Source organism: Callithrix jacchus, chromosome 6 (genome assembly GCF_049354715.1).
Source record: "Callithrix jacchus isolate 240 chromosome 6, calJac240_pri, whole genome shotgun sequence".
In the NCBI taxonomy this organism is placed as follows: domain Eukaryota; kingdom Metazoa; phylum Chordata; class Mammalia; order Primates; family Cebidae; genus Callithrix; species Callithrix jacchus.
Genome location: NC_133507.1, coordinates 118,391,778 through 118,416,140, shown reverse-complemented (window position 1 = coordinate 118,416,140; position 24,363 = coordinate 118,391,778). Strand labels below are relative to the sequence as shown.

General features: G+C 42.7%; 1 protein-coding gene, 1 non-coding gene and 1 pseudogene across 5 annotated transcripts in view; 2 read left to right on the top strand and 1 right to left on the bottom strand.

Annotated features, from left to right (window-relative positions):
• Positions 1 to 30: 30 nt before the first annotated feature.
• On the top strand, positions 31 to 1,526 carry LOC108592364 (small ribosomal subunit protein uS8 pseudogene; annotated as a pseudogene). The gene is made up of 2 exons (XR_013519026.1): positions 31 to 170; positions 1,008 to 1,526. The product of XR_013519026.1 is annotated as a small ribosomal subunit protein uS8 pseudogene (transcript).
• A 2,431-nt stretch (positions 1,527 to 3,957) lies between these two features.
• Positions 3,958 to 4,064, bottom strand: LOC118154918 (U6 spliceosomal RNA). The gene has a single exon (XR_004745172.1). It is a non-coding gene; the product is annotated as a U6 spliceosomal RNA (small nuclear RNA).
• A 10,594-nt stretch (positions 4,065 to 14,658) lies between these two features.
• SF3B1 (splicing factor 3b subunit 1) overlaps positions 14,659 to 24,363 on the top strand; it is a 43,865-nt gene continuing 34,160 nt past the window's right edge. For all 3 annotated transcript variants that reach the window (XR_013519020.1, XR_013519021.1, XM_002749589.7), the window contains exon 1: positions 14,659 to 14,715. Coding sequence is in view for 1 of the 3 variants with exons in the window: in XM_002749589.7 (XP_002749635.1) it covers positions 14,688 to 14,715 (28 nt within the window). In the remaining 2 variants the exon portion in view is untranslated. The remainder of the gene's footprint in view (positions 14,716 to 24,363) is intronic.

The following is a 24,363-nucleotide window of genomic DNA, read 5'->3' as shown; positions in this document are numbered from 1 at the left end:
GACTCGCTCCTAGCTGCGAAGCTTGTCAGTCAACGTCCTGCTTATTAATGATTGTCTAATACAAAGCCTGCGTACCTACCTCATGGGGTAGTTGTGAGGGCAACATAAGGTCCTGTTATTAGGAAAGAGACTCAGTTAGCCAGCAGCATTTCGATCGGTCTTCTTCCTGAGTGAGCCACATTTTAATTGGTTTCTCGTATGGTTTGGGTTTCCCTTATTCCATACTGAACAGACCCATTCGCTTTGATTTACTTATTTCGGTGATCAGTCACGAAGTCCAGACTTCTTGTTCCCTCAGTTTGTCTGTTCTCAGGTCTTAAGATTTATACGCCAACAGTTGCCTGCAAAGTGTAAAGTGAGGATGGCAATACTAGTACTATTTAATACAGTTTGGGAACGGTAAATGAGAGTGTGGATTAAATATAGTCAGATATTTGTGTGGCACCTACTAGATGCTGGAGAAGTGAACAAAAGTCTTCTCTGTCACAGAGCTTATATTCTAGTGGGGGAAAGAAACCAATTAGTATATAATAAAATGGCAGCTTGTTACATGTCCCATAGACTAAACAGTAAAGCAGGGTAAGGAGAGGAAGAAGGGAGAGTGCTGTTTTATATAGGGTGGTCAGGAGAGGCTCTGAGAGGATGACACTGAACGAAGGCCTGAAATTAAGTTAGGATGTGAACTCTGATTACTTGGGAGGAAATGACCTTCTGATGTATGGAACAACTGCAGAGGCCCCAGGCAGGAACAATCTTGGCATGCTTTAGGAAGAGTAAGGAGTTTGGAGCACAGGGAGAGGCGGTAAGTGGTAGGAAATAGGTCAGAGAGGTAGGTAGAGCTTTATCCTAGTGCCATGGAAGCCACAGTATGCTACCAATTTTTGATTGTATTCTAGGCATGAAGGAAAGCCATTAGAAGTTGAGTGTAGAATAGTTTTACATTTAAAGCAATATTCCAGCAGTTGTGTATGTATGATTATTTTCTCCTGTTGCTTGGTTCATTGCAGTCTAGATACTTTGTGGAGTAAATCGAAATCATCAACTATGCTGTTTCTGTCATCTTTCCGTGCTGCCACAATGGTGCACATGAATGTCCTGGCTGATGCTCTCAAGAGCATCAACGATGCCGAAAAGAGAGGCAAATGCCAGGTGCTTATTAGGCCGTGCTCCAAAGTCATCTGTTTCTCACTGTGATGATGAAGCATAGTTATATTGGCGAATTTGAAATCATTGACGATCACAGAGCTGGGAAAATTGTTGTGAACCTCACAGGCAGGCTAAAGAAGTGTGGCGTGATCAGCCCCAGATTTGATGTGCAACTCAAAGATCTAGAAGTATGGCAGAATAATCTGCTTCCATCCCGCCAGTTTGGTTTCATTGTACTGACAACCTCAGCTGGCATCATGGACCATGAAGAGGCGAGACAAAAACACACAGGAGGGAAAATCCTGGAATTCTTTTTCTAGGGATGTAATACATATATTTACAAATAAAATGCTTCATGGACAAAAAAAAAAAAGAAATCAGCTACAAGGTTTGTCAAACATTTTTTCAGTACAACACATGATGTACTTGTAGATTGAGGTGGTTCTGTAGCTGCATGGCATTTCTGTATCAATTACTTTCAAATACACAATTCTTGCTCTTCTTTAAATCTTAAATATTTCCAGTATTCCAGTAAGGTCTTCTTTAAAGGACATTTTCACATTTCAGTAGCTCATGCCTGAAATCCCACCACTTTGGGATGCTGAGGCAGGAGGATTGCTTGAGGCCAGGAATTTGAGACCAGCCTGAGCCACATAGTGAGACCCCGTATCTACAAAAAAATTAAACAATTAGCAGCCGGGGACAGTGGCTCACACCTGTAATCCTAGCACTTTGGGAGGCCGAGGTGGGTGGATCACCTGAGGTCAGGAGTGCATGACCAGCCTGGCCATCATGGTGAAACCCCATCTTTAAAAGAAAAGAAAAAAAAAATATATATATATATATAAAATTAGCTGCGCATGGTGGTACACACCTGTAGTCCCACCTAGTAGGGAGGCTGAGGCAAGAGGATCACTTGATCCCAGGAAGTTTGAGATTGCACTGTGCTGTGATCATGTCACTACACTCCAGTCTGGGTGACAGAGTGAAACACTGACTCAACACCAAAAAGAAAAGAGCAAGTTAAATAACACCAAGGAGATACTATCTGCCAAGTCTAGATTATGGGAAATTCTATAGGACAAGTGACCCAGTTTCTTCAATGAGTAAATATCAAGTAAAAAAATGAAGGGGGGCGTGGTATGGTGGCTCACGCCTATCATCCCAGCAGTTTGGAAGGCCGAAGTGGGTGGATCACGAGGTCAAGAGATCGAGACCATCCGGGACAACAAGGTGAAGCCCCGTCGCTAGTAAAAATACAAAAATTAGCTGGGCATGGTGGCGTGCACCTGTAGTCCCAGCTACTTGGGAAGCTGAGGAAGGAGAATTGCTTGAACCCAGGAGGCGGAGGTTGTGGTGAGCTGAGATCACGCCATTGCACTACAGTCTGGGTAACAAGAGCAAAACTCCGTCTCAAAAAGGAAAAAAAAAAAAAAAAAAAGGGAAGGGGAGGGTGAGACTGTTGTAGATTTAAAACATGTAAAAGACTTTTTGATTTTGTTTTGCGCAAGCTAAATACAAAAAGACATATATGAGACTAAGAAATTTGAAAGCTGGATACTAGATGATTTTAAGAAACATTAAAGGCTGGGTACAGTGGGCTTATGCCTGTAATCCCAGTACTTTGGGAGCCTGAGATGGGAGGATCACTTGAATCCAGGAGTTGGAGTCTCCAGTGAGCTAGGGTAGCACCACTGCACTCTATCCTGGGTGACAGAGTGAGACACTGTCCCTTAAAAAAAATTAAAAATTTTTTAAAAATTGTAGATGTAGTGACACCTACAATCTTTATCTCAGATATTTACACAGAAGTATTTACAGATGAAATATGATGTCTGTGCTTTGCTTTAAAATAACCCAATAGGCCGGGCGTGGTGGCTCAAGCCTGTAATCCCAGCACTTTGGGAGGCCGAGGCGGGTGGATCACGAGGTCAAGAGATCGAGACCATCCTGGTCAATAAGGTGAAACCCCGTCTCTACTAAAAATACAAAAATTAGCTGGGCATGGTGCCGCGTGCCTGTAGGCCCAGCTACTCAGGAGGCTGAGGGAGGAGAATTGCTTGAACCCAGGAGGCGGAGGTTGTGGTGAGCCGAGATCACGCCATTGCACTCCAGCCTGGGTAACAAGAGTGAAACTCTGTCTCAAGAAAAAGAAAGAAAGAAAAAAAATAACCCAATAGGTGTTGGGGATAGCGTGGATGAAGCAAAATTAAACATATATTGATAATCAATGAACTGAATGATAGTACAGGGGGGTTCTTCATAGTTTTATCTAGTTTTTGTGGATGTTTGAAATCTTCCATAATAAAACATTTTATCTATGCCTTTTTATTTTTGCCTCTGTGATCTTTCCAAATGAAATCCTTCTGATTGACTTCCACTTAGAATCACACTGTTTATTTATAGATTTTGCTCACTCTTCAGAACCCTATAGACTGAACAGAACCAGAAAGGCTTCACGTAGATAGAGATGGCAATGATTTCTAGTAGTAACAGCATTTTTTTCTTTTATTTTTATAAAAATATGGAGGCCGGGCGCGGTGGCTCACGCCTGTAATCCCAGCACTTTGGGAGGCCGAGGCGGGTGGATCACAAGGTCAAGAGATCGAGACCATCCTGGTCAACATGGTGAAATCCCGTCTCTACTAAAAATACAAAAAATTAGCTGGGCACGGTGGCACGTGCCTGTAATCCCAGCTACTCAGGAGGCTGAGGCAGGAGAATTGCCTGAACCCAGGAGGCGGAGGTTGCGGTGAGCCGAGATCGCGCCATTACATTCCAGCCTTGGTAACGAGAGCGAAACTCCGTCTCAAAAAAAAGGAACACTTCACAAATTTGAATGTCATTCTTGCAGAGGGACCATGCTGATCTTCTCTATGTTGGTCCGATTTTAGTATATGTGCTGCTGAAGTGAGCATAGTAACAGCATTTTTAGTCACTCCTCTAATCAAAACAAATATAGGATGAATTTTAGCCACAGAATATGATCTTTACCCCAACATCATATGTATTTTTTTCCTGAAATAAAGTTAGTTTTAAAAGTTAACATAATTGTATTACTGGCACCTTTTCTCTCTACCATGTGTGTGGTGGCTCAGGCCTGTTATGCCAGCACTTTGGAAGACCTAGGAGGGAGAATCACTTGAGGCCAGTGTGTGAGCACTGCTCAGTACCAAGCTTGGATTTTCTAATCTTTTCAGGCAGATTCGTGGGAAGAAAAACACCAGCCGAGGTATATAGAGTTTATTTACAAAGAAAGAAAAAGAGTTTATTTACAAGGATACCTAGAGACGCTCACAAACTTCAACACCGGCAGTAAAGCAGCACGGGTTTTCACAAGTCCAAACCAAATCACCATCGAAGCTCAGTTCGGCTTCTGCTAAACAATCTTTTATACTTTTTAAAACAAAGAAGGGTCAAGTCAGGACACTGTCCACGTCTTCATCATGTAACTAACATCCTTGAGGTGTTTACTAAAAACTGGATCAGGGAACTGGCCAGGTTCCCAGGTCCGGCTCTTCAGAGCCTTTTTTTTTTTGCATTGGGAAAATTCTGAGCTCGGAATACTCCCAATGATAAGGAAATGAAGATATAGAGTCTGTCCATGACTTGTAAACATAATAAACTCCTTCTGTTCCATCGGCCCTAGGCATGGGCAGACTTATTATACACATAATAGTTGTAAGTAAATGCATCATATAAATTCTTAATGCGTTGATATAAGTACAAAGAACAGCAACAACTACATATACTAATAACTATTAAAATGAATACAATCATGAATAGTGGGATGAATCTATATGTCACTGATGAGTGTGTAAATAACCAGTCCCACCAGTTATGATTACTATCTGTCGCTATAGCATGGGAATAGTCCTGCAGTTTATGACTTACTATGGTGGTTTGTAGTCTATATTCACTTAATTGTCAATCTCTTTTCTGTAATGTCTGATTTAAAGCTTTATTTTCATATAATATAGTAGTTAGATTTAAATAGGTTTCCAACTTTGGTTGGGGCAGGCTTATTGGGGTGAAAGTGATATTTTCATAGTCAATGATTGGGGTTAAATAAATAGTAGAATTATGCCAGAGAAAAACAGAGATATTATAAATATATCCAACAAATGGAAAATCAACTTGCATATATGACAATACTTCAGATTGATTGGATACAATACATAATGTATGGGGCTGGACTTCAAAAAGGGCAGTGTAATCACTTACTGGTAATAAGGTAAAAATACAATGATTAACAGAAAAATGCAATAGACATGGCTCCATCTGTTGTTGTAAATCAGTACATACTAATCCTTTTGTAGTTACAGCACAATCATTGATTTTATATGTTATATTTCTATTGTCAATGTGGGTACCATAAAATTCTGGTTGCAAATAATAATAAGGATATGGAATTGGCAGCACATGATAGGGACATAGCATAGTAGTTAAATCTTGTTGACAACAGGAAATATTCACTTTAGAAGTGACATTAATAGTAATACTATCATCACTATAAATTATGCCTCGAGCAGGTTTCTGTCCCATCCAATAGGTAAGTGTAGTGTTGGTATCTCCACTAATAGTAAGATGGGTATGGTGACAGACTTGATTAGCAGAACAGTTGTAAGAGTCTTGACTTCTTACTTTTGAGGAGTTGACCCATCCCAACTGTAGAATCATGTGTCCATTGCTGGAAGTAGTTTGGTGAGACAAGATTTGTCCGGGGGAAATGGTCCAAGCAATCCAGACGTGAGTGCTAACAATAATACCTGTGAATACACAAATCTATACACGATGAAACAAATGATCAGTAGGTACTAATATAGGAGTAGCAGCGGGGGGAATTAGGACATATATACACAGTTATTTCTTCCTTGTGCTACTATCTCTCCAGCTTGTAATGGTTTATGGGGAGATGTTTGTACCCAAACATGACCTGATATTTGTTTCTTTTCATCAGTACTGCCAAATCCTAAATGAGTTGATTTTGGAGGGAACTTTTGTGATTCCCATACTGTGTTTTGTAAAACTGGAATTATTAATAGTTGTGCTATTCGGTGGCCTTTAGGCAAGATGATATCTTCTTCACCAAGGCTATAACAAAGCACTTTGATTTCACCGTAATAATCTGCATCAATTATTCCCCTTAAGATTGTCATTCCTTTTTGTGCTAGACTAGATCGAGCAGCTATTTGTCCATAATATCCTGAAGGTAACTGTAAACCTATTCCAGTGGGTATTACATGTTGAGTTTTGCTATTTAATTTAGTTACAGAGTAGTTAAATAAATCATAACCTGCAGCAGCATTAGTAGCATTCCAAGGTTGTATTGCATCTGGGTGGAATCTCCACCAGGAGATAGTTATAGGCTCATGTGTTACTTGGGATCTGATCTCAACTGTATTAGAGGAATATATCATCCATTGCAATGGGGTTTGGCCACTAGTTAGGGGTCTATTATTAAGTTGTTGTAAGGCTGGTAATAAAAAGGTTTTCCATCCTGAATACATTGGATTGGTTAATTTCCGTAGTTTTTCCTTTAATAACCCAGTCATCCTTTCAATGAGGCCTGCTGCTTGTGGGTAATAGGGTATATGATAAATCCATTCTATATTATATTGAGCACAGTAATCAGTAATTAACTTACCTTTAAAATGAGATCCGTTGTCACTTTGTATTTGTAATGGCACTCCATAATATAAAATAATATAATCTAAGGTTTTCAGAGTATTTTGTTGGGTGGCCCGTTTATAGGGACATCCAATAAGCACACCAGAATAAGTATCTACAGCAGTGCATATGTAAGTGCACCCTTTAGAAATGGGGAGCGGCCCTATGTAATCTATTTGCCAAATTTGTGCCGCTTGTTTTCCTCGAGCTAATTCTCCTGTGACGATACGGAGGACATTTTGCAACCATTCTTGGTTACAAACTGGACACTGTGTTGTGATGGTTTTAGGTACCTCTAATGGCAGGTATATGCCTCTCTGTTGCGCCCACCTGTACATAGCTTTGGCTCCTGCGTGTCCAGTGTGTTCGTGCACCCATTTTGTGCACTTGGGATGATCTTCAGGGTAAGTATTAGAGCTAATTTTAGTTAATTGGTCAGTCTTATTGTAAATACATTCAATAGAGTCAGTAGGCACGTGAGCGTCTACGTGGAAAACAGAAACATTAGTACTTTGCAATACAATCCATATATTTTGCCATAAGTCCTTTCCCCATAAATCACGGTCACGAATCTTCCAATTATCATGCTGCCATTGTGCAATCCAGGTTAATAATCCCATCTACACAGACCAGGAATCTGTGAACACATGACATTCTCCCCCATATTCCTTTTCCAGGCACAGCCAGACTGCATGTAATTTGGCGAGTTGGCTGCTGCCGTTTGCTCCACTAGCTTCTAGTGTACAATCCAGAGCGGGATTATATGGTATAGCTTTCCAGTGCCGCTTTCCCCCTATGTACTTAGCAGAGCCATCTGTAAACCATGTGTGCTTCTGTTGTCCCTTACTTAAAGAGTCATATCCTTTATTAGCCCAAACTTTACTGTCAATATGTTTAATGAGTTGATCATGATTACCTTCATCAGTTGGGCAAGAAAAAAACCTTTTTATGTAGCTGCAAAACTCCAGTGGGGCCTGGTTTAGCACGATTTTGTATATACCATTTCCATTTAATGACATGGGATTTTTGGGCATGTCCAATCTTATGTGATACCGAGTTAGAAAGTACCCAATGCATTATTGGAATTTGAGGGCGTAAGATTACTTCTTTATTGGTGGTTAAATGTTCTGTTTCAGATACGGCACAGTAAGCAGTTAATAATTGTTGTTCTAACTGGGTATATGGGTTTTTACATTGGGGCAATTTTCGAGACCAAAATCCTAATGGAACTCGTTTACCATTCTGCTTTTGCCAAAGACTCCAATTAGCATGTTCACTTTCTACACTAGTCATTAATTCAACAGGTCCTGACTGTAGGGGCCATAAATCTAAGGCTTGCTGGATTGCCTTTTTAGTTCTCTCAAAAGCATCCTGTTGATCTTGAGTCCATTCAAATTGGTATTTTTTCCTAGTTACTTTAAAAAGTGGTTGTAATAGCATTCCCAAATGGGGTATATGACGTCTCCAGTATCCAAATAAGCCAATATATTTTTGTGCCTCCTTTTTGGTAGAGGGAGGGGGATGATACTTCCTAGCCTCTTTATCTAGCTCATCCCAATCAGGTTCCTCATTAGTATCATCCTAAATGTCACCATCCCAAGTATCAGGGTCCCAATCAGCTTTAGCAGTTGCAATGACAGCATGCACCTTCTTTGCATTCACTTTCCCCTTTCGTTTTCTATATTTATACTGTGCACACCGTACAGCAGCCTTTTCGGCTACTCCCTGATATATTCTTGCCTGGTCACCAAGGATAAAATTCTGACATTGTAACATAGACAATTTGCCTTGTAAATCAGCCAATTCTTTTTCTAACTGCAATTTTTCCTGTATAAGGGCTTGGCGAGCTAAGTATTGTTTCCTATAAGCAGACAACAAAATCCAGCCTCGTCTATTAATGGCAGCTAACTCCTTTCCTTTATCTACTGGCACCAGGTTCCAAAACTTAACATACCTGTGCAGGATCAGCCGTCCTAAGGCAGCCGTCCCAATTTTCACTTAGGCCAGTGCCAGAGGCCCAATTACGAGCAACAGAAACAAACACAGGATCTTCCCAACCAGGAATTTCACTAACAACAGTTTTAACATTTTTTTTAAAGAAAGGCATGATTCACTCCTCCCCGAATCCCTGCCGACTACGCCAATTTTGTGTGAGCACTGCTCAGTACCAAGCTTGGATTTTCTAATCTTTTCAGGCAGATTCGTGGGAAGAAAAACACCAGCCGAGGTATATAGAGAAAAAGAGTTTATTTACAAAGAAAGAAAAAGAGTTTATTTACAAGGATACCTAGAGACGCTCACAAACTTCAACACCGGCAGTAAAGCAGCACGGATTTTCGCAAGTCCAAACCAAATCACCATCGAAGCTGAGATCGGCTTCTGCTAAACAATCTTTTATACTTTTTAAAACAAAGAAGGGTCAAGTCAGGACACTGTCCACGTCTTCATCATGTAACTAACATCCTTGAGGTGTTTACCAAAAATTGGATCAGGGAACTGGCCAGGTTCCCAGGTCCGGCTCTTCAGAGCCTTTTTTTTTTTGCATTGGGAAAATTCTGAGCTTGGAATACTCCCAATGATAAGGAAATGAAGATATAGAGTCTGTCCATGACTTGTAAACATAATTAACTCCTTCTGTTCCATTACAGCCAGGAGTTCAAAACCAGCCCGGGCAACATGGTAAGAACTCACCTCTACAAATACAAAAATTAGCCAGGCGTGGTGGTATGCACCTGTACTCCCAGCTAGTTGGGAGGCTGAGGTTGCAGTGAGCTGAGATCGAGCCACTGCACTCCAGGCTGGGCAACAGAGCAAGACTCTGTCTCAAAAAAGGAATATTGAGATAAGAAAACAGTAACTGCAAGGAGCAAATATCATCTTGTGTCCTTAAGACCTTTTTTTTTTTTGAGATGGAGTTTCGCTATTGTTACCCAGACTGGAGTGCAATGGCACGATCTTGGCTCACCGCAACCTCCGCCTCCTGGGTTCAAGCAATTCTCCTGCCTCAGCCACTTGAGTGGCTGGGACTACAGGCGCGCACCACCATGCCCAGCTAATTTTTGTATTTTTAGTAGAGACGGGGTTTCACCTTGTTGACAAGGATGTTCTCAATCTCTTGACCTCGTGATCCACCCGCCTTGGCCTCCCAAAGTGCTGGGATTATACACGTGAGCCACTGCGTCCGGCCTCCTTTTTTTTAGAGATGGAGTCTTGCTTGTGTTGCCCACGCTAGAGTGCAATGGCACAGTCAGCTCATTGCTACCTCCACCTCCAGGGTTCAAGCAATTCTCCTGTCTCAGCCTCCCAAGTAGCTAGGATTACAGGCATGTGCCACTACAAAGAGCTAATTTTTCTATTTCTGGTAGAAACAGGGTTTTACCGTGTTGGCCAGGCTGGTCTGGAACTCCTGACCTCATAATCCACCCATGTTGGCCTCCCAAAGTGTTTGAATTACAGACGTGAGCCACCATGCTTGACCTGTTTTTGCTAGTATTTGTTAATGATTCCCTTAATATTTCTCCAAAAGGACCTGTCATTTGCTCTGGTAACTATAGACGGGGAAAAGTAGAATAACCAAATATTTTGAGACCTGTGGGACACAAGGTCCAAATTCACATTGTTATCCAAAGTATTATAATATCCTTTTTTTGTTTTTGAGACGGAGTCTCACTCTGTCACCCAGGCTGGAATACAGTGGCACAATCTCAGCTCACTACAACCTTTGCTTCCCAGGTTCAAGCCATTCTCTTGCCTCAGCCTCCCAAGTAGCTGGGATTACAGGCATGCGCCAGCCACCATGACTGGCTAATTTTTGTATTTTTAGTAGAGACAGGGTTTCACTATGTTGGTCAGGCTGGTCTCGAACTCCTAACCTCATGATCCGTCCACCTTGGCCTCCCAAAGTCCTGAGACTACAGGTGTGAACCACCGCACCCGGCCCCATAATATCCTATTAGAGTGGGTGTAAATAAGGGCCAGGTCATACATGAAGTTCTGACCCAGATCTGGCTCACAGTGGCAAGGACCCACCACATCTTATTTCCCAAGTTCTCCAAGTTGGTTAAGTGGCTCATGCCTGTAGTCCCAGCACTTTGAGAGGCCCAGATGGGAAGATCACTTGAGGATAGGTGTTTGAGATTAGCCAGGGCAATACAGCAAGACCCTGTCTCTACAAAAAATTTAACAAGTAGGTAAGTGGGGTGGCTCATGCCTGTAATCCCAGTACTTTAGGAGGCCGACATGGGTGGGTCACTTGAGGCCAGGAGTTCAAGACCAGCTTGGCCAACATGGCAAAGCCCTGTCTCTACTAAAAATATAAAAATTAGCTGGGTGTGGTAGCGCAGGCCTGTAGTTCCAGCTACTCCAGAGCTAGAGGTTGCAGTGAGCTGAGATGGTGCGACTGCACTCCAGCCCGGGTGACAGAGTAAGACTCTATCTCAAAAAATAAAAAGGCTGGGCACAGTGGCCATGCCTGTAATCCCAGCACTTTGAGAGGCCAGGGCGGGCAGATCATGAGGTCAAGGGATGGAGATCATCCTGGCCAACATGGTGAAACCCCGTCTCTATTAAAAAATACAAAAATTAGCTTGGCGTGGTGGCGTGTGCCTGTAGTCCCAGCTACTCGGGAGGCTGAGGCAGGAGAATTGCTTGAACCCAGGAGGCAGAGATTGCAGTGAGCTGAGATTGTGCCACTGCACTCCAGCGTGGCGACAGAGCAAGACTCCGTCTCAAAATAAATAAATAAAATAAAATAAAAAGTAGCCAGGCATGGTGGTGTGCACCTATAATCCCAGCTACTCAGGAGGCTGAGTTGGGAGGATCACCAGAGCCCAGAAATCTGAGACTGCAGTTAGTCACTGCACTACAGTTGGGACAACAGAGAAGACCACATTTCTAAAAACAAAGCAAAACGAAACTAAAGAAGCAAGCCTGTGGGATAAGAACTATCACATTGGGATTTATTAGGGAAATTGGCTCCTGCAATTTTGAAGACTAAGCCCCTTGACAGGCCATCTGCAAACTGGAGGCCCTGAGATGCTAGTAGCTTGGTCAAAGTCCCAAGGTTCAGAACCAGGGAAGCCAATGATGTAACTCAGTCCAAGGTCAAGGCCTGAGAACCAGGAGGAAGGGGTGGGGGTGGGGTGCTACTGGTGTAAATCCAGGAGTCCAAAGGCTGAGCACCTTGGGGTTGTTGTCCAAAAACAATAGAGGAAGAGTGTATGTATCCAGCTTTGGCACATAAACTGACATATTAACATTTTCTCTGCTTTTGGGCTCCAGAAGCAGACTGGATGGTACCTGGCACACTGAGGGCGGATTTTCTCTACCTAACCCAACTGGACTCACATACTAATCTTGGAAACACCCGTACAGATACACCACAAAATAGCTTTACCAGGTTTCTAGGTATTCCTTAATCCAGTCAAATTGGCACTTAAAATTAACCATCACATCTTATATATAAAATTTGTCTTATTTATTTTTAGCCCTATGGTCCGGCATGTGAAAAATCTGTCTTTTTTAAAAACACGAGACAAAAAATGTGATGTTCTTATGAGTCTTCTTGTTAATGTGGATGAATTCTTTTCTTTTTTGGAGATGGAGTCTCACTCTGTTGCCCAGGCTGGAGTACAGTGGTGCAGTCTCGGATCACTGCAACCTCTGCCTCCCGGGTTCAAGTGATTCTTGTGCCTCGTCTCCCAAGAGTAGCTGAGATTACAGGAGTGCACCACCACACCCAGCTAATTTTTGCATTTTTAGTAGAGGGTTTTGCCATGTTGGTCAGGCTGGTCTTGAACTCCTGACATCAGGTGATCCACCCGCCTTGGCTTCCCAAAGTGATAGGATTACAGGCGTGAGCTACCACGCCTGGCCAAAAATTTTAATTTATTAAATTTATTCTTTTACTGTTGCTAATAAAAATCTGTGGTGGCTCACGCCTGTAATCCCAGCATTTTGGGAGTCTGAGGCAGGATGACTGCTTGAGGCCAAGAGTTTGAGACCTGCCTGGGCAATATAGTAAGATCTCACTCTACAAAAAATAATTAGCCAGGTATGGTGGCCCATGTTTGTGGTACCAGCTACTCTGGAGACTGAGGCAAGAGAGTCTCTTGAACCTTAAGGTCGACGTTAAGGTGAGCTGTGATCATACCACTGCCCTCCAGCTTGGGCAACAAAGCAAGACTCTGTGTCAAAAAAACAAAACAGCCGGGCGTGGTGGCTTAAGCCTGTAATCCCAGCACTTTGGGAGGCCGAGGCGGGTGGATCACGAGGTCTAGAGATCGAGACCATCCTGGTCAACATGGTGAAACCCTGTCTCTACTACAAATACAAAAAATTAGCTGGGCATGGTGGTGCATGCCTGTAATCCCAGGAGGCTGAGGCAGGAGAATTGCCTGAACCCAGGAGGCGGAGGTTGCGGTGAGCTGAGATCGCGCCATTGCACTCCAGTCTGGGTAACAAGAGCGAAACTCCGACTCAAAAAAAAAAAAACAACACACACACACAAACAAAACAAAACAAATCCTTTGCGTCACCTGACCCAAAGAAGGGAGGGAGTCTGGTGAGAGGGGAAGAGGAAGCTAGGCTGCAGGTCAGGAGTCAGCAGGGACAGGATATCTAAGCTCTCAGCCCAGTGCCATTGTCCATATAGCTCCCACCTATCCCTAGTGTCAGGAAAATGGCTCCTCATTTTACCCAAAGTAGATATGGGTGTCTTTCTGCAAGATGAATACACCCATACCATTTCCCTCCCTTCAAGCGACCATACTGTCACCATCGTATAGTTAGTATTCGGGTTGTAAGTTTATCACACAGCAAGGTACTTCTTTCTTTGTGATGGCTTTAACCTTGGTAACTATCTGTTTTCCTGGGCTGATTCCGGGACCCATCTTTCTGAGCCTTTCTTTCTTTTTCATTGCCGAAGTCCAAGACCAGCATGACAGTACAAGGTTATGATAGTTGATGCCTGGGAAAACAGACTATCGTATTCTGATCTATGAAAATTCCTGATTTAGAAATACCGTGTTGGAGTTAAGAAAAACATTAAATGAATGTTAATAATGACGATGAGTGGTTTTCTAAGAACCCATAAAGTTAAAAGGCTTTAAAAGGATGGCAAGATTCTCATTGTGCAACTCAATAATGATTTGTGAGGCTCAACAAAATTCCCACCTAAACTATCTGCAATTATTAAACATAACGAAAGAAAAATGATCTTCAATTACAGGGCAAAAGATGAGACTGTTAAGACTGTTTTCGTAACTAAGCATTATAAAGACTGAGAGCGCTGCAAGGGAAGTGTTCCTCGAGATCTTCCGGTGAGTTTTGAGTAAAGGGATTGAACGTCTGAGGTCTCATCCAGCTCTGAAACCGCAGGGTTTCGTACAGTGTTTTTTTTTTTTTTTTCTTTTTGAGAGAGGGGTCTCGGGGTCTTGCTCTGTCGCCCAGGCTGGAAGCTAGAGTACAGTGACGTGACAAGATTACCGCTCATGGCAGCCTCGAACTCCTGGGCTCAAGCGATGCTCCCGCCTCAGCCTCCAGAGTAGCTGGGACTGTGTTCTTAACTCCCCTCCTAGAATCCACTTTCCTCCAGGACAAAGTAACTCACTTGAGGACTTTACGGCTTAGCCTGAGGATTTCCCTGGGTCAACACGAAAGCAGCTACAGACCCCAACCGTAGCTCCTCCTCCACCCACAATGCACCTCTCGGTTCCCTCTAGGTGGCAGCTTTGTCACGTGTGCCCCGGCGGAGCGCGCTCCCGTTTGGCGCACGCGCAGAGTGCAGCCCTCAGCTATTTTTCTCCGTCGCGGCGGCGACGAGCGGAAGTTCTTGGGAGCGCCAGTTCCGTCTGTGTGTTCGAGTGGACAAAATGGCGAAGATCGCCAAGACTCACGAAGGTAAGCAGTTTTTCCCTGCTTACTTGTTTTCTCCGTTGTTAGCCTACTGAGAGCCTTTCTTCCTAGGATTCTGCCTCTTCCTGTGGTTTCTTTCATAGGAGTCGAGCCCGCGTTTCGGGGCCTAGGGTCGTCTCCTCGGCGCCAGCGGCGCAGGCCACTGCCCCGCGTAATGGCGTCCTCCTCTTACACCCCCGACTGGCGCTTTGTTCAGTGTTCGGAACCTGCTACTTTCGAGTTGCTTCTCTTCTCTGACCAGAGGGCCTTGTTTAAGCGGCTTCCTCAGTAGGATTCGTGGGCAAGGGATCGGGGAAACCGGCGTGGGGAGAAAGTCTCACTCGCCTCTCGACACTGTCGTCCGCATAGTTTGTGCAGAAGAGGGTCAGAAAAGCACTGAAATACGGCAGCCGCTTTTCCGGCAGGACTGAATTGAATTTGGATTCCATTACTCCTACCCTTGTGTGTCTTCAAGCGTCAGTGTTAATTGCTTGTTTCTCTTGCACGAAACGATTTGGGGCTAAAATCTGATAGTTTTTTTTCTTCCTTCACTTTTGCTAATATATTGATCTTTTTCTTTGGAGACTGGTTATTGGAGGAGCAGATGGAAGAGGGAAGGATAAATTACTTTCATTGATGGCCGAAGCTTTCAAACTAGTTGATCGTTTTATGGAATACAGTGTGCAAATTAGGAAAACATTGGGACTATACTGGAGTTCATTAGGAAGTATCCAGAGATGACAGGAAATGGGATCACTTTTCAGAAAAGAGGCATGGGAAGTTGGAACTGCAGTTTTTGATTTCTGACTTGGAATCCGAAATTTTCATTGAGCACGAGACTTCTAAGAGTCAATTTTGTTTCATATGTCCTTCTAGATGTTTGGCTCAGTATTGGTTTGTGAGAGGTAACAGACTGACGCCATCCAAAATGTTACTGTCTGATGGGAAAAACAGATATGTATGTCCTCATTCTCTCATAAGGCCAAATGAATGCCTAAGTAGAAGAACAAGCAACATGTTCTGGGAACCTGGGTAACGGAATGATTAATTTATGCTTAGGGTTATTTCACTGAGGAGGTTACCTGTCTCTGTTTAAAAAAGGATCAGTCAGTTTTAAATCGGAAGGACATCTGAGCGTGAGAGAACATCTTGTAACAAGGTATTGAATCGTGAAAAGTGTGTTTGAGTAGTCTGCTGTGGCAGGAACAGAGGGTTCAAGAAGAGAAGGAATAGATGAATCTGGAAAGGTTGGTTAGGACCAGAATGTGAATGGCTTTGAACAACTGGGTCACCCAGAGGACCTGAAGTCCAGCTTTCTGCAATTCAAAGCATACTAATGAATTGGGAATGACTTTAATATTAGTATTATTTTAGGTATTTAGGGTTTAAATGCTTTCTTAGTGTTCTTAGGCCTTATTCTTTTGTCTTTATCTGAAACATAACCTTTTATAAAATAAATAGAAAATATAAAGATGTTGCTGTTTTTGTTCATTAAGGAGATTCATTTGGGGACATAGTATAGCTTTGATTTTTTTTTTTTTTTTTTTTTTTTACTTATTTATTAGTATCTGCGGTATAAGATGCCCTCAGACAGGAAAATCAAAGTTCTGATCAATTTTCCTGCATTTTGTAGAAACCCAGCTCGAAGCTTTGGTCTATTGCTATTCTTGGCTAAACTTGTTGTTTTTATTTGGGATTATTCTATCAATGGCAATTAAGTGATGCTGTAAGAAGATAGTGGAACGTTCACTTCAACACTTGAGTACTGCCTTTTCCCATCCGTATGGGATATAAGTCAGGGGATGATAAATGTTTAGTAGAAATACGCATGGTACTGACATAGCTTCTTGCTCCCTTCCTCATGACATTTTCTTGGTGGAACTCTAGTTCTTCATGGTCTATCACCCTTTCTCTTGTTAAACCATTTTTGATAACCTGAAGCAGTATTAATGCTTTTTTGGACAGTGCTGCTATGGCAGTCAGTATTAATATTATATTGCTTAGAATATAACCTATTGTGTTAAGATTTTCTCTTCTACTTAGCTCCGAGGTTGATATAACCTGATAACTATTGTTTTCTTGCTGTCATATTTCTTTCAAACATTTCCTTTTTTTTTTTGAGACAGTCTTGCTCTGTTGCCTAAGGCTGGAGTGCAGTGGTGTGATCTCAGCTCACAGCAACTTCTGCCTTCCAGGTTCAAGCGATTCTCCTACTTCAGCCTCCCGAGTATGGATCATAGGCATGCGCCACCACACCCGACTAATTTTTGTATTTTTAGAGACAGGGTTTTGCCATGTTGGACAGACTGGTCTGAAACTCCTGACCTCAGGTAGATCCTCCAATCTCAGCCTCACAAAGTGCTGGGGTTACAGGCATGAGCCACTGTCCCCCAACTCTTTCAAACATTTCTATTAGGATCAGCCCTCACATCCTCTGTAACCAATCTGATGATATTTTACCCTCGCCAATGTGGCTTATGCTTTCCAGGACTGAAATATGAAAAGAGCTGGACTTAAATCATATAAAATCTTTTAGATCTTTCTGCATGTTAAATTGTGTCAGGTGTATGGTTATTAATGTGCATAATCTTGCCATCCAGCAGTTCTTCAGATACTGTTGACTTTGGCCAACAAGTAGGGAACACACATTTTTCTCTTGTTTTGGAAGGGGAAGAATGGGTTAACCAAAAATCCTATATATATGCTTGTTTTACCACTAATCCTTTGAATTAGATTTTTGGGGACATCACAAAGCTGAAAAAAATTTTTCCCCCTAATTCTTAGCTTGAGAAATGGCTGGAATAGGTATAGTTTTGTTATTGTGTATCTTGCTGATATTTTTGTTTTCCTGTGTTTATTTTTGAGACCAGGTCTTGCTCTGTTGCCCAGGTTGGAGTGCAGTGGTGTGATCATAGCTCATTGTAACCTACCGCTGCCAGGCTCAAGTGATCCTCCCATTTCAGCCTCCTGAGGAGCTACAGCTACAGGCATGTGCCACCATGCCTGACTAATTTTTACATTTTTTTTTTTTAGAGATGGGGTCTTGTTGTGTTACCCAGGCTGATCTCAAACTCCTGGGCTCAAGCAGTCCTCTTGCCTTGGCCTCCCACCATTCTAGGATTACAAGTGTGAGCCACTATGCCTGGCCTTGAAAGTTTTTTAAAAAAACAATTATTTATGAATCAATTCATCAGTATTATTTGTAGTGTTGGGTAAAATGATTTCTATCATAGTTAGTTGTCCTATTGGAGTTTTGCTTAATGAAAAAGTTCAGAGACGGGATGCCGAATATACTTCTTGTTTTTTTCTGATGTCATTTAGAAGTCTTGTATTTGGGAAATACTTGTTCAGCAGTTCAATCTGGCAGAAGGAAAATAGGTATCACTTATGGACCAGACTAAAAGGTGTCAGTGAGAGATTAACATCAGAGGGCAGTATCTCTGTAACATGTAATGAGCAGTGATTAGAACACTGAAAATAATCTGGCCAGGCGTGGTGGCTCACGCCAGCACTTTGGGAGGCCAAGGCGGGTGGATCACTAGGTCAAGAGATCGAGACCATCCTGGTCAACATGGTGAAACCCCGTCTCTACTAAAAATACAAAACTTAGCTAGGCGTGGTGGCGTGTGCCTGTAATCCCAGCTACTCGGGAGGCCGAGGTAGGAGAATTGCTTGAACCCAGGAGGCAGAGGTTGTGGTGAGCCAAGATCATGCCATTGCACTCCAGCCTGAGTAATAAGAGCAAAACTCCGTCTCAAAAAAAAAAAAAAGAAAAGAATCTGGATGAAAAAATGAAAATAAAGATGCATCAAGAAGGAATAAGCACTACAAGTTGGGTTTAGCAGGATCTAAGGCATAGAAAGAAGAAAAGGCAGCCAGGCACGGTGGCTCACGCCTGTAATCCCAGCACTTTGGGAGGCTGATGCAGGCAGATCACGAGATTAGGAGTTCGAGACCAGCTTGATCAACATAGTGAAACCCTGTCTCTACTAAAAATACAAAAATTAGCTGGACATAGTATAACATGCCTGTAATCCCAGCTATTTGGGAGGCTGAGGTAGGAGCATAGCTTGAACCTAGCAAGGAGGCAGAGGTTGCAGTGAGCCGAGATCGTGCCACTGCATTTCAGCCTGGGCCACAGAGTGAGATTCTGTCTCAAAAAAAAATAATAAAAAATTAAAAAAAAAAAAACAAAAAATTAGCTGGGCATTGTGGCGTGGGCCTGTAATTTCAGTTGCTTGGGAGGCTGAAGCAGGAAAATTGGTTAAACCCACAAGGCAGAGGTTGCAGTGAGCTGAGATCATGTCATTGCACTCCAGCCTGGGAGACTGAGTGAAACTCCAGCTCAGCAGCGGGGAGGAGAGGGGAAGAAAAGGCACAGGAGGGGATATCAGAGGGAAAGAATTGGTGGGGAGCAGTTAAATAGTTGTAACAGATGTGACCTGCTATCAGTACTATGAGTTGTTTTTCTTAAGAGTTTGATATTTAGGTTTGAGGCGTTGCTTACGAATACAATCCCAGCATTTTGGGAAGCTAAGACAGTAGGATTGCTTGAGACTGCAAACATACAGAAAAGTAGAGAGAGGCTGATATGTTGGCATGCCTGGGTGGATGGCTTGAGCTTAGTTCAAGACCAGCCTGGGCAATATGGTGAGACCCTGTCTCTACAGAAAAAAACACAAGTTAGCCAGGTGTGATGGTGTGTGCCTGTAGTCCCAGCTATTTGGGAGGCTGAGTTGGGAGGATCTCTTGAGCCCAGGAGATTGAGGCTGCAGTGAGCTATGATGGCACCACTGTACTTCAGCATGGGGAAAAGAGTTAGACCCAGTTTCAAAAAAACAAGGCTGGGCACAGTGACTCACACCTGTAATCCCAGCACTTTGGGAGGCCGAGGCAGGTGCATCACCTGAGGTTAGGAGTTCGAGACGAGCCTGGCCAACCTGGAGAAACCCTGTCTCCTAAAAAAACACAGAAATTACCCGGGTGTGGTAGTGCCTGCCTGTAATCCCAACTACCGGGGGCTGAGGTAGTAGAATTGCTTGAATCCAGGAGACAGAGGTTGCAGTGAGTGGAGATCGTGCCACTGCACTCCAGCCTGGGCAACAGAGCCAGGACTCTGTCTCAAAAAAAAAAAACAGCAGGCTGGGCATGGTGGCTTACGCCTGTAATACCAGCACTTTGGGAGATTGATTTGGTGGATCAGCTGGGGTTAGGAGTTCAAGACCAGCCTTGCCAACATGGTGAAACACCATCTCTACTAAAAATACAAAAATTAGTGAGGCGTGGTGGTGTGCCCCTGTAATCCCAGCTACTTGGGAGGCTTAGATAGGAGAATTACTTTAACCTGTTAGGTGGAGGTTGCAGTGAACCAAGATCACCCCACTGCACTTCTGCCTGGGCAACAGAGTGACAGTCTGTCTCAAAACAAAACAATAAAACAGAAAAGTAGAGGGAGTAGTAAAATGAACTCCCTATGTACTTATCGCCTAGCTTCAACAGTTATAAGCTTAAGCCAGCTTTGTTTAATTTGTACACTGGTTCCTTCTACTCTTCCCATTATTTATGTGTGTGTGTGTGTATATATATATGTATACATTTATTTATTTAAGCCGGAATTTCCCTCTTGTTGCCCAGGCTGGAGTGCAATGGTGTGATCTTGGCTAAGCACAACCTCCGCCTCCTGGGTTTAAGTGATTCTCCTGTCTCAGCCTTCTGAGTAGCTGGGATTACAGGTGTGTGCTACCACGCCCGGCTAATTTTTGTATTTTTAGTAGACATGGAGTTTGCCATGTTGGCCAGGCTGATCTTGAACTCCTGACCTCAGGTGATTCACCTGCCTTGGCCTCCCAAAGTGCTGGGATTACAGGTGTGAGCTCTACCACATACCCCAGAAAGAGGAAATTTATTTATTTATTTATTTATTTTGAGACTGAGTCTTACACTGTCACCCAGGCTAGAGTGCAGTGGCACAATCTTGGCTCACTGCAACTTCTGCCTCCTGCGTCAAGTGATTCTCCTGCCTCAGTCTCTTGAGTAGCTGGGACTACAGGCGCCCACCACTATGCCCAGCTAATTTTTGTCTTTTTAGTAGAGATAGGGTTTTGCCATGTTGGCTAGGCTGGTCTTGAACTCTTGACCTCAGGTGATTCACCTCCCTTGCTAGGCCTCCCAAAGTGCTGGGATTACAGGTGTGAGCCACCACGCCCAGTGAAAATCTTAGGAAAGGATTTGCATGTTCTGGTTCCCCTCCTACCATAATTTTAGTGGCAGTAAATATACTCAGTTTTCTAACAAGCCTAACTGCTAACTGACATAGTTTTGTATGACACGTATCTTAAAACCGATTTAAGAGAAACCTCATTCTTGATAGTATACCATCAAGGCTCTTCCTTTAGGATGGCTCTTTGGTAATACAAGTGTAATACATACTTAACTAGTGCTTTGATCTCATGCCTAAGACATTTTTAAAAACTACACTCCATGACAACTCAGGATTGCAAGGACTAACCGTAACTTCAATTTAGGATTCTGAATCTCCCGAGAGATAGGGATAGGGAATCTCTGCTTCCTTTTTAAGATTTCAGAATCAGTAGCCAAGAGTACTAGCATATATCCCTACCTTTCCCTCAGTTAGTGGGTTTTACTAAAGATGGGGTAGGGGAAAAATTGAGACAGGGAACAGAAATGTGTTTTTCATCTAGAAAATCAGGTAGTTTAGTTAATCCATATCACATATTTCTACCCCTGTACTCCTTTTTCTGCTGCCACATAATTGGAATTTATTAACCTCACTTGTCCCAGCTTCTATCTTACTTGTTCCCTTAATCTCTCTCTTCCATTTCATCACTCAGAATTCTTCTTTTTCTGTTACACATTCTGCTCTTTTCTGCTCTTATTTGCAGAAGTAAACCCATCAGAAAGGCTAAGTTTCTTACAAAGGTAAACATTTATTTACTATGGGACCCAGCAATCCCATTCCTAGGTATAATTATTTACCCTAGTGTTGTTTGTTTGTTTTTTGAGACAGGAGTCTCGCTCTGTTGCCCAACCTGGAGTGCAGTGGTGCGATCTCAGCTCACTGCAACCTCTGCTTCCTGGGTTCAAGCAGTTCTCTGCCTCAGCCTCCTGAGTAGCTGGAATTATAGGCACGCACCACCATACCTGGCTAATTTTTGTATTTTTAGTAGAGACAGGGTTTCACCATATTGGCCAGGCTGGTCTCAAACTCCTGACCTCATAATCCGCCCATCTTGGCCTCCCAAAGTGCTGGTATTACAGGTGTGAGCCACCTCATCCAGCCTAGCCTAGTGTTATTAAAACCTGTCTTCACATAAAAACCTCTAAACAAATGTTTACAGCAACCTAACTTGTAATCAGTACAAACTGCAAACAACTTGAATGTACTTCAACTAGAGAATGGGTAAACATACTGTAGGACAGTGGAATACTACCCAGTAATAAAATGGCAGAAACTATTGATGTGTAAAACAGTGTGGACATTGGAATATTTAAGGGTTTAAATGGGTTAAAGAGTGCCAGCTCTTGGCAGTTTTATGTGTGGCCAATAGGAAGTCCTAGTCTCTTCTTGCCCAGTCACTAGCAGACAGTATTCCTTTTTTGTCTTCATATCTGAATGTATTGAACTACAAATCCAAATTGGGAAGGGATTAGGCTGGAACACATTTGTTCATGTTGGTCCTAATTAAAGTTGGAAGACATTAGCATAAACGTTTCTTTGCCTCCTTAAGTCTTCATTGTTTTGGACCTCTTGTTACTCATTTTGTTATGTTCTCTTTTTTATCCATAGTTGCCAACGCTTTTTTTTTGTTTTTGATTTTGAGGCGGAGTCTCACTCTTTCACCTAAGCTGGAGCGCAGTGACATGATATTGGCTCACTGCAACCTCTGCCTCCCAGACTCAAGCGATTCTCTGGTTGCCCAGGCTGGAGAGCAGTGGCACGATCTCGGCGGCTCACTGCAACCTCCGCCTCCCAGGTTCAAGCGAGTCTCATGCCTCAGCCTCCTGAGTAGTTGGGATTACAGGCACGCTATCACCATGCCTGGCTAGTTTTTGTATTTTTAGTGGAGACAGGGTTTCATCATGTTGGCCAGACTGCTTTTGAACTCCTGACCTCAAGTTATTTGCCTGCCTTGGCTTCCCAAAGTGCTGGGATTACAGGCATGAGCCATTGCGCCTGGCAAAATTTGTGAGATTTTAGTTATTCTCCGAATTGCATATTAAAAGCTGCTGAGTTTTATGGAATCTGATGTCTTAATTTTATGGATCACATAATGTATGTGTAAATGTGCTGCAGTTTCAGTGTGTTAACAAAGCCCATTAGCTTTTTGGACTTTATATCCATAATTTCAAGCAGAAACAAAACAATGTTTGATTTGCATATGAAGATTTAATTGTACGGCCTATGAGAAGCTCAGTGATAAACTCCCCTCAGGATTAATTAACTACAAACAGCTGCCTAGTCCCAGGATATTTTGGGCTGGGTAAATTTGTTACTAAAGTTTGATTTAATAAGAATCTAGTCATGATTTACATAGATTTCATACTAACACTATTTTAGTCTTTTATGAACCTTCGTAATTGGAAAACTCTGATGCTAATCAGCAGGTACAAAAAAATCAATAGGTAAAATTCAGTAGCTGAAAGTAATTCCCTAATAAATGTTATCCAAATGAGGAATTAGTTGCTGAAACTTTAGGATGGAAGAGTTCTTTACACGGAAAATAAGAGAGCTGCCTGATAAGGGGGAAACAGCAAGTTGCACAGTATGTGTAGTGTGATGCAGTTTTTATAAAATAGTACCCTTTTCCTATTTTTTATTTGTATATGAGGTAGGGGAAAGTATAAAAGGATCTAAATTGGAAAATTTGGTAGGGGTGGGCTGGGGTTGAAAATGGGAGGGGTGTAGGGCCAGGTAGAGAAATTTCCTGGAGTGTTAATGAGGCAGAATCCTGGGCTTCACAGACTGAGTTGGAGGTCCGGAGTTAGTGTTTCCAAGACTAGGATTCCACCTTTGTAACGAGTGCACCAGGTCATTTCTTTGCAGGTAGGTGGTCCTTAGACTGTACTGATGCTGCAGAGGAGATTGCAGCCTATTTGGCCTGATTCACCCATTTGTTTCTTGCCTAAATCCTTATGGAAGTAGCATTTCTGGTCCTTTTACAAAAACTTATTTAGGTAAAAATGATAAATGCACCTGTCGTTTAAGAAAAAGCCTGGGGCTGGCATGGTGGTTGGCACCTGTAATCACAGCTATTTGGGAGGCTGAGACAGGAGAATCACTTGAACCTGGGAGGTGGAGGTTGCAATGAGCCAAGATCATGTCACTAGCACTCCAGCCTGGGCAACAAGAGGGAAACTCTGTCTCAAAAAACAAAAAAAACAAAAAAGCTGAAGAGGGTGGGAGTGGGGCAAATGTAGATTTAAAAAATTTCAAAATATAAAACTACAAACAAAAAGTAGAGATTGTAGTAAAATGAACCACCCTGCTCATTTCTGGCTGCCTGGGCTGCTGTAATGGTTTGGGGACAAAGTAACATCTGTGCAGACAGTGGTGCTGTGTAACACACTATAAGAATTTTGAGATCTGATCACAAACTGGGTCTGCTAAATTCAGCATTAAAACTATTCTATCAT